At 37.5% G+C, this 9,689-nt stretch overlaps 1 protein-coding gene across 1 annotated transcript; it reads right to left on the bottom strand.

The window, feature by feature from the left end:
- Positions 1-430: 430 nt before the first annotated feature.
- On the bottom strand, positions 431-8,597 carry LOC103713570 (copper-transporting ATPase HMA4-like). Its single transcript, XM_008800549.6, has 9 exons — positions 8,270-8,597; positions 7,373-7,639; positions 5,235-5,980; positions 4,266-4,737; positions 4,010-4,177; positions 3,207-3,461; positions 2,954-3,076; positions 2,241-2,726; positions 431-1,264 (listed from the first exon to the last, which is right to left on the bottom strand). Exons 2-9 carry the CDS (start codon positions 7,628-7,630, stop codon positions 842-844), a joined length of 2,931 nt encoding a protein of 976 aa, XP_008798771.4. The 5' UTR covers positions 7,631-7,639; positions 8,270-8,597; the 3' UTR covers positions 431-841.
- Positions 8,598-9,689: the final 1,092 nt, after the last annotated feature.

Raw genomic sequence — 9,689 nt, 5'->3', positions numbered from 1 at the left:
TGGGTTGAGTCTCGCTGCTCTCTTCTTTTCTCTCCCTTCTATCGTTACCCTCTATTCCTCTGTTTCTCTCTTCGAAGTTGAAGTGTCTTAAACCCTCTAGAATTAAAGCAGAGTTAGAGGAAAAATAAAAAACAAAAAGGCAAGATGGCCGAAAAGGCCTGTTTTCTTCCCAAATAATAAAGCATATTATTTGGCTTGGTGATTAAGATATTCTTATTTAGATGCACCGTGATCAGACGTTTTTTTTTAATCACACTGATTATTTGAAAATTTGATTGCTATTGATTTTGCTAGACATATTGCTGTCTGGTTGGCAGGTAGAGCTATCAAACGAGATTTTAGGGATGGCAAATCCGAGCCATATCAAATAGTTCAATGATAAAGTGAAGATTATTAGCATATAAAAAAATTGGAGAGGTACTGTTCACAATAAAACAAAGAAAAATTTCCCAAACATGTTATTCAGAAAAGTTAATGAAGCAACAGAAATCACAGCTCACATCAAATTAGAGAAAACCTGGACTAACAGTTACAGCTGTTAGATCACAGAAAAATGATCGGTAACTTCTTGACCAACTTATTAAGTTTGATGCTACGATACAGATCAAAGCTAATACCAACTTTAGAAGAACTTGACGGACAGACACTTCAACTATAGCCACTAGTTCTTGTGACCGATCAGCAATTTCCAATCATGTTAATAGGAAAGCAAGGATGCATTGAGACAATGAGGGTATAACCTGCTGGACTAACAGCTATACTCATCTGATTCTTATAACAACGGCGAGGAATCTCGCAATCATGTTGTGGGAAAGTTTGATGATACAAAGAAGATGATAACTTAGACTGAACTGGAGTACTCATCAGATCCCTGAACATCTTGGATATGCAACGGCTTCTTATACGACTGCAAGAGGAGAGAGGAGCAGACGACACTGAGTGATGAGGCTGCCATGCATGCCCCGGCAAGCCAAGGTGGCAGTCGGATTCCAGTGAAAGGGAAGAGAACCCCAGCAGCAACTGGCATGCCAAGTATATTGTACCCCAAGGCCCACATGTAATTAAGCTTGATTCTAGAAATTGTCTTCCTTGAGAGATCGATGGCAGTGATCACATCTTCGAGGTTACTCTTCATTAAAACAACATCAGCAGCTTCAATAGCAATGTCAGTGCCGGCACCAATTGCCATACCGACATCAGCAGCAACCAATGCTGGTGAGTCATTAATCCCATCTCCCACCATTGCCACTGTCAATCCTTTCATCTGCAATGTGATACAGAAGCCTCTGACATGATTGGCGTTGTATTCTATGGCATAAGTAACTAACTATTCTTGACACTATGTTTACTTCTATGTTTCTTGGGAAAAAAAGGGGAAGAGGTGCAGATGGTCATGAACTTTAGCTGTTTAATTTAGTACTTTCATTCATATATACCATAAAATCATGATGTTGTGTGATTTTACTTGTTTTTATGCAATTTTGGATTTATAATATCTTTAACAAAAATTGAATACCACCGCTTTATAAGTAGAATGAAATTTCTCATTTTCCTTCCTCCCCATGTCATCCTTCTTATAAACTTCCTTTGTTAGCAATGTAACATCTCAAAATCTAAATTCTAACTGTTTAGAATGCATCAAGCAAAGGACAAAAGGGCAGAATAATGCATGTGGTAGAAACTCCTACAGTCTCAGTTAAGACTTAAACGAAAAAGAAAATGATAGCATTCAGCAAAGAGTAAAATGAAAAACCTTCTAACAAGTTGACACAGGCTGGATGAACCATATTGATATGGTGTTTTACCAGATAAATCAGTACACTAACCTGTCTCACCTTCAAATGACTTGGAAACTAGACTCAGAAAGTTTACGCAGATAGTTCAGCAAGGATGTTTATTTTTCTATTGAGTTAGAACTTGTTGAATTGGTTTAACTAGTTCAATTAATCTAGTTGTAGCAGACTAATTATTATCATCTGTGATATCCTCTTCTAGATTCTTCCATGTCATATTATAGAGAAACAGAGAACCGGTGTACGACAGATGACAGAAAAGTATATCTAGTTCACCAGCCATAGCTCTGCTGGTTGGTGACCATCTCCATTTGAGAGAGGTCTAAGGTTCGAACCCTGGTGACGATGTCCCCACTGTTTTTCTTAAAAAAAGAATATTCAACTAAGCATGCAAGAATTTGGATTGGAAGAGTAAGGTATAAAACCAGATCAATATTTTAAGCTTACCTGCAGCTCTTTAATTTTTTCCGCCTTTCCCACTGGATCTGTTTCAGCAAACACTGTACTTATTCCAAGCTCCCTTGCTATCACATTGGCGGTAGCCCAATTATCACCAGTTACCATAATGCTTGAGATGCTCATTGAATTTAGAAATGAGATCACATGTCCAGCCTCGGGCTTCAAGGGATCAGACACGGCAAAAGCTCCACAAATCATACCATCGACAGCAACCAGCACACAGGTCCTCGCTAAATTTTCAGCGTCTGACATATAGTCTTGAACCTCGGGACTTACTGGGACTTGGAAGGCAAGCATGAGCCTCTTGTTCCCAACCAGAACCATTTTACCACCAATATATGCACTAACACCTGCACCAGGATGCACCTCAAAGTCCTTCGCTTCTACTGTGTGATCATTGTAAGACCCATACAGCTGGTGAAGCTTCTTTGCATGCCCCACCACAGCCTTTGCTAAAGGGTGCTCACTGTTAGCCTGACAAAAGTAACATTAAAATGCCAAGGAAATTTTATGGGATGTCTCCAAAGAGACAAGTGCTAAGAAACATTGATCCAGGTATTCTGAAAGAAATCACAAGTTCATCCTGAACTAAAAAAGGTTCAGTGCAACCCTGCAGTAGCAAACAGACAGATAATCCTGGATACAATACAATTATCCACTATAAGTATCTGGAAGAACTATATATTGCTTTAAAGGCTAACCTCTGCAGCAGAAGCCCAGTTACAGAACTCCTGTAGTGGCATATTTGTGAAGATTTTTGTGTGAACTACAGCAGGTTTCCCGACAGTCAGTGTTCCAGTCTTATCAAATACGACAGTTTTCACCTGTATTAATGAAGAATGTCAGATAATCATCAGTCTCACCATTAATAGCATCACCAAAATCTGGATCAAACAATTAGAACTAATACCACAGCATGATAACCAAAGAGAAACCACAGCAGTTTTGTCTTGCCTTGTGTGCTTTCTCAAGTGCATTACCACCCTTGATAAGGACCCCTTGAGAAGCTCCTTTTCCAGTGGCAACCATAACAGCTGTTGGTGTTGCTAGTCCTAGAGCACATGGGCAGGCAACCACTAATACTGAAATCCCAAACTGTAGAGCAAGCTCAAAACCATCCATGGCCTTCGGAATCCAACTCCGTGGTAAAAGGTGAGCTTCTCCAGGAATGAACCAGCCAAGCCAAGTAAGAAATGCAGCCACCACAACCTTATAAAAATATAAAAGTAAAAATAGAAAGGTTTAGAAAAGAGATCATCATCCAAATACTCCTCTCAGCAGTATCAGTATGCAGATCAAACTTCATAAAGTGTTACAAATCTAGGATTTGTAAGCCAGCTTAGATCTGCCGCCAAGTGGAAGAAAAGTTTCCACAAAGCACTAGTGCAATACTTATGGGTTTTATGTTGCACAGGAGCAGCTCAAGCATAGTAAATTTCTTCACAGATTTGTATCATCTGTATCCACATGAATACATGCTCTTAAAGCCTACATGTACTAAATGTCGAAGATTACAAAGATAGGACCAAAGATTAGGGCTCTGCCCCACTTCCCGCAGAAAACATTCCAAATTAGGAAAAGATCCACTTACAAATATCAAATTAGAACAAGTTAACCTAAAGGGGTTTATAACTGTAAATAACAATCAGTATTATAACTATAAATAGCTATTAGTCTTATAACAGCAAAAAACAATTTTACTGAGAGTTATTGATCGGATGCTTGTATAGCAGAAGATAATCAAATAAGGAACATACAGTTGGAACAAAGAATCTTGAAATCTTGTCAGCTAATTTCTGCACAGGAGCTCTTGCGAGTTGAGCAGCTTCCACCAGCTGAACTATTTGTGACAAAGCAGTGTCAGACCCAACATGAGTGGCCTTAACTAGTATGCACCCATTCTCATTCACGGTACCTCCAATAACCTGCTTGCAATATGTAGGCAAGAGAGTATTTAGAATACAAGAAGCTTGCAAAACTATGACAATAGTAACAAGTTTACTAGGATGAAACCTTGTCTCCTGGTCTCTTAGCAATAGCCTTTGCTTCTCCAGTAATCATGCTCTCATTCACATGGCTCTGACCTTTTATAACAATTCCATCAACTGGGACTTTTGCACCAGGAACAATCTTGATCACGTCATTTCGTTGTAGTAACTGGGTGCTGATCTCAGTCTCTGAGATGACATTCCCATCCCCATTCATATTTAGCAGAAAAGCTGTCTCAGGAGCAAGGTCTGTCAGTTTCGCCAAAGCATCTGATGTCTTACCCTTTGCCATCACCTCCAAATATTTTCCCAGCAGAATAAAAGATATCAACATAGCACTGGTTTCAAAGAAATCCTGTCCTTCAAATGATCGTGAGGTTGATGCTTTTATAACAATATACACAGAGTAGAAGTAAGCGGCATTAGTTCCCAATGCAACAAGAACATCCATGTTAGAGGAGCCTCGTTTCAAAGCATGATAAGATCCAATGTAGAATCTGCAACAATTGCCACATACAAAAATATGCATTAGCAATTGCAACAAAACTAGAATACAATTAATTAATGTGAAATATTAATTAATGTTGTTCATACTTGGCAATTTAAGTTTGTAAACATAAATGATAGAAAGATATAAAAAAGAATAGGGGGAGAAGACTTCTACCAAGTACTAACAAGAAATAACTAGTAATCAATAAAGCACCTCCTCTCTCCCCCCAAACTGAAGTTGACTAATGGGAAACAGTAAAATTTTAGAAGCAATAAATAAGGACAAAATCACATTGAATCAGAAGCCATGTATCTGAATTAAATATGAGTTAATCAATATGAAAACCCTCTCTTAATGAAAATTAAGTATCATCACAAGAGTATATTAAGTGGCAGCAGACAACAATTACAGTGTTGGTAATGATGGTGGAAATCATATCAGCTAATGAGGGCACCAACAATGATTACAACATGGAAGAAACTAGTGTAATATTCAGAATCATACCTCCAGCCAATTATGAACTGCACTGGAGTGCAAAGGACCCATCTTAGAAAAATTCCAGTAGTAAGATTGTTGTATAGCTTATAGCTTAACCAGTCACCAATAGGAGAAAGCATAGGAAGTACCATAGAGAACATAAGAACTGGAATCGAAAACAGGCAACTCCAAAGAAACAGGTTCTTGTAAGCCCTAATTTCCTGATGACGTTCTGTTTCTCTACGCCTTGAAGGAGTATGCAACCTTGCATTAAAGAAGTTAGGGCCTTGACCAGTTTCTTCAATGCACCGAATGAGTGATCTTGGACCAGTGAGATCAGGGTCATAGGCCACAGTTACTTTCTGACCCATTGGATCTATTTCAACATGGTTTACACCTTCAGTTGCTTCAAGGGATGACTGGATGAGGATGGCATCTTCTGGAGAACGGAGACCTTCAAGTTTCAGATGAACTTTATTTAAATCATCTCCAGAGCTAATAAGGTCCGCACCGAAACCTGCATCTACAATAGCCTCAATTAGGTGATCAGAATCAGTTACGTTGGGATCAAAGTGGATCTTGGCTTCTTCAAGGGCAAGGCCAACAACAGCTTTTTTAACTCCATCAACCATGAGAAGTGCTCGTTCAACAGACTCTGAGCAGCTTGTGCATGCCATTCCTTTGATTCGAAGAAGACATACACAAATCTCTTGTTCAGGAAATTCATCAACTTCATAATTTAAGTCTTCTATGGCTTCTTTAATTGTTTTTGCCTGAAGACAGAATCCAGATTTCATATAAAGAATACATATTGAAATTATTAATGGGATAGAAACTAAGAGCAATCTAACTGAACATGTTTTAACAGAGTCTAGAAACGATAGGATTTAAAATATATCACCAAACAGAAGCAACCAAGTGCCTCTCCTAGCTTGAAGTTTTTATCTTTTTTGTTTTTTGAACTTTATACTGACTATGTTTCTGATTGTTCAATTAGTTTGTTAAAACAGCAGACAACAACACAATTGACAAATCAACTTATCTTTCAGCAGCTCTGCTCGATGCTCTTTTTAGTAGACATAGTCCAGCCCTAATCAATGAGCAAATTTTCATATTCATACTAGTGGTTTAGAGATTATGTAGTATTAGAAAGTACTACATGCATAAAAATTTGAACTGAACTTTAACAGATTGAGCATAGGATTTCTAGGCCACATGCACCAGATATTCCTAAAAGTGAAACTTTTGAGTAGAAACTTTGGTAAGAGTTCTCTATGGGTAAGCAAATCTTCATATTCATTGAGTAAAATTTTTGTATCCACGTGAAAAAGCGAGTACAAAAGAGCATCTTCATGCATGATATAAAATTTAAACCAATAAAAATATGGGATTCTGGTGTGCAGGTACCTGACGGTTTCATATCACCAAAACTTTTAAGGAAAAAAGTTAGTAGGAATTTTTTATGAATAATTCCAATATGCACTATGTAGGCAAGAAGAAACTTCTTGCACTGGTGGTCAAGCATGATCACAGCCAAACATGTTCACAGTTGAAAAGCAATGCAAAAATCTGTTAAATCTGTTAAACATGTATCAAAAATTTCGAAAAAATATATACGAAATTCTGTCCTTCGAATATTAAAATCAATAAACGCTAAAATGGACAGACCATTGAACAGCATATTTAAGAAAATCATAGAAGTTCTCATTCGTTTCACGGTCTTCAGCATTACTGCAGACTTCATTATCTAATAAAATAAAATTCATTTTCCCCAGATGCTTGCTATTAACATTCATAAGCATATCAACAAATAGTAAGGTAAAGCTAGGTTGGACAGTTAGATTATAACCAAATCCATCATGAACTGAATTTTGGTCAAACCATTCAAGGGTATGTCCATGAGGAAAACCCGAGACCTTATACTGCATTGGGTTAAGGTTTAGAAAAGCTGGAACCAACCCACATCAAACCTAATATTTAAATCGTCAAGGCAAATCACAGCCCAGATTAGACAGGGCCTCGCAAGCAAGCAGACTTCCATATAACCAAACTCAATCACAAGAGTTCAAATTCAACATTATGGCGCAATATAAGATTACCATACTAGACAAAAATTGTCATTTACAGTATTGAGACCCATTAATAAAAGTTATTAGCTGACTCACATTGATAAATTCTGGTCTGTATCTGATTACAGCCTGGCCTTGAATTGGTGACACTGAGATGCTCTCAATTCCTTTCATATTCCCAATAGCAGATTCTATGGACACGACACAAGAAGCACATTTAATTCCTCTGATCCTGAACATGACCTTCCTGGTATTCTTCTCATTTCTCGGAGAACCTTGTGTAAAATTAACGGCAACATCTTCTGAAGGTCGCAGAAGTGGTGCTCTCAGATTGTTCTTCCCATTCGTTTCCATTTTCTTCTCCTAATAAATAAGCAAAACAAACAGTTGAGCAAAAATCAAACAATGAAAATTCTTGAAACCAAAAGCTAAATCCAAGCTGGACTAGCTGCAACGAGTTTTGCAGTAACTGTGTGTGATGAAGTGCTTAATTTTCCATTTTTAGAAACTGATCGTCATCTGACAAAAAAATACTGGGAAAAAAGACGTTGACTTCAACAAAACAGCAAAGCTTTTGAGCGGCAACAGTTATCAATATCAAAAGCTTAGAGATAATTCGTGGATAATCCCAAATCGGCTCTCGGACAAAATTACTCTTAGGAACTAGCTGGGAAACTTATTCTTGAGATCGATCTTGAGATCAATACCAGGACCACATCGATCATTCAACTACGCGGTCGTCTCGAAGCAGTAGGTTATCATTTAACCAGGAGAACAACTCCCCTGCAAAACTACACAGAAACATGCACCGATTCATCTAAACCAGCACGAGATCGTGACAAAACACGAGCATCTGACTTTTCGAGAAACAAAACGAGAACGAATCCAAAACAATCACAAAAAGCCCTAGAGATGAAGAATTTCAAAGAAATATATGGAATCAATCTCCGAACAGGTGCATAACTGGAGAGAAATTAAAAAAAGAAACAATACCTCGATCGCCACCGGAACGTGGAAAGAGAGGGAGCTTCTGAGGCCAACGAGAGCCGGATGGTTTCGGGGATTCTGGCGGGGGCCGGCTAGGGTTTGACTTCCGTTTCTCTCAGGAGGGAGGGAGGAGGAGGTCGGCAGGGACGAGAGAATTCGTTTGTGGGGGTTTGATAGGGTGGGCGGGGCACCGAGACCCGCTACCGCTTGCCTTTTTAATACCGCTCCGACTCCCTCCCTCTTTCCCTTTGATTTTTTTTTTTGAATTTTCGAACTTGCAACGTCTCAGTGAAAAGGTCCGGCGAATGGAGAGCCATCATCCAGCCAATCCATTAACAAAAATTAAAAAGAAAAAACAGAAAAGAGAAACCGACCAGAATGACCACGTCACCACGTTTTGGTTGACTTTCATTTTTATATAAATTTTTTTATTATATCCTACTAAATACCGAATTTTGCATGAATATCCTTCCAAAATTAATATTTATATATATACCTCATAAAACACTGTTATTATATAAATGCCTTAATCTAACGATTGCTCTAACACCGTTAAAAAATTTATATTTATATTAATAAAAAATAAAATAAAATGTTGAAATGATGTTATTATCCCCGCCTTCTCCCCTCTGCTATTGGGATCGCGATCGCGATCCCACGAGCGATCGCAATCCCGCGGCCGATCCTACGGTCGATCTTTCCTTTGCATGCCTATCCATTAAAGATATTTTAGTCATTTTAATTTGAAACCGTTAAGTTTTTAACGGCGTTAGATGGCATGAGTATATATGCAAAAACAAGAATAAAAGAATGATAGAATAGCAAAATAAAGTGTTTTATGAGGATATACATACAAATATCAATTTTGGGAGAGTATTCATGCAAAATTCGATATTTAAAAGGATATTCATGCAAAAAACCTTTTTTATATTGTTCCACTTTTAAGCCAATTTGGCGAATGCTAAATTTGGAATAAATCGATGAAATAATCTAAAAAATTATCTAAGACGAAGCTATATTAAACCAAACCTAGAAAATTCTCAAAGATTTCTAATCAAATTATCATATCTCATATAGGGGTCGTATGTACATTTGAATGTGATTTTTTTTATTTATTTTAAGAAACTTTATATCAATTGATTACATCAAATCCCATTGATCTTGGATTGAGTTATTACATAAATCTTATTGATGGGATGTCCGAACTTCAAAAACAAAGGAACACCCACCTGACACCACACATCCATTTCACATGCTAGTAGTGCAAATCCACTACCATAATTATCACAAATAATTTTTATAATCAAGATATATAATATATATTTTTATTTATGCAATTCTATATCAATTCAATTTATTAAGGAGATTGGTATTAAGAGAAAAGGGAACCTCATTTGGAGGGCTATATTTGTTTATGCTCCAGAGT

This window comes from Phoenix dactylifera, chromosome 2 (genome assembly GCF_051530095.1).
Source record: "Phoenix dactylifera cultivar Ajwa chromosome 2, Ajwa_hap1_PhDact_Kaust_v1.1, whole genome shotgun sequence".
NCBI classification, from domain to species: Eukaryota; Viridiplantae; Streptophyta; class Magnoliopsida; order Arecales; family Arecaceae; genus Phoenix; species Phoenix dactylifera.
The sequence above is the reverse complement of the archived record's forward strand: the minus strand, read 5'-3'. Positions and strand labels throughout refer to the sequence as shown.

Bases quoted from the DNA above. Each gene is read 5' to 3' on its own strand.
- LOC103713570 (XM_008800549.6), bottom strand. From the start codon at position 7,630: ATGGAAACGAATGGGAAGAACAATCTGAGAGCACCACTTCTGCGACCT. The intron at 3,077-3,206 runs GCAAGACAAAAC...TCATTAATACAG, and splicing joins CACTTGAGAAAGCACACAAG to GTGAAAACTGTCGTATTTGA. The intron at 2,727-2,953 runs GTTAGCCTTTAA...TACTTTTGTCAG, and splicing joins ACTGGGCTTCTGCTGCAGAG to GCTAACAGTGAGCACCCTTT.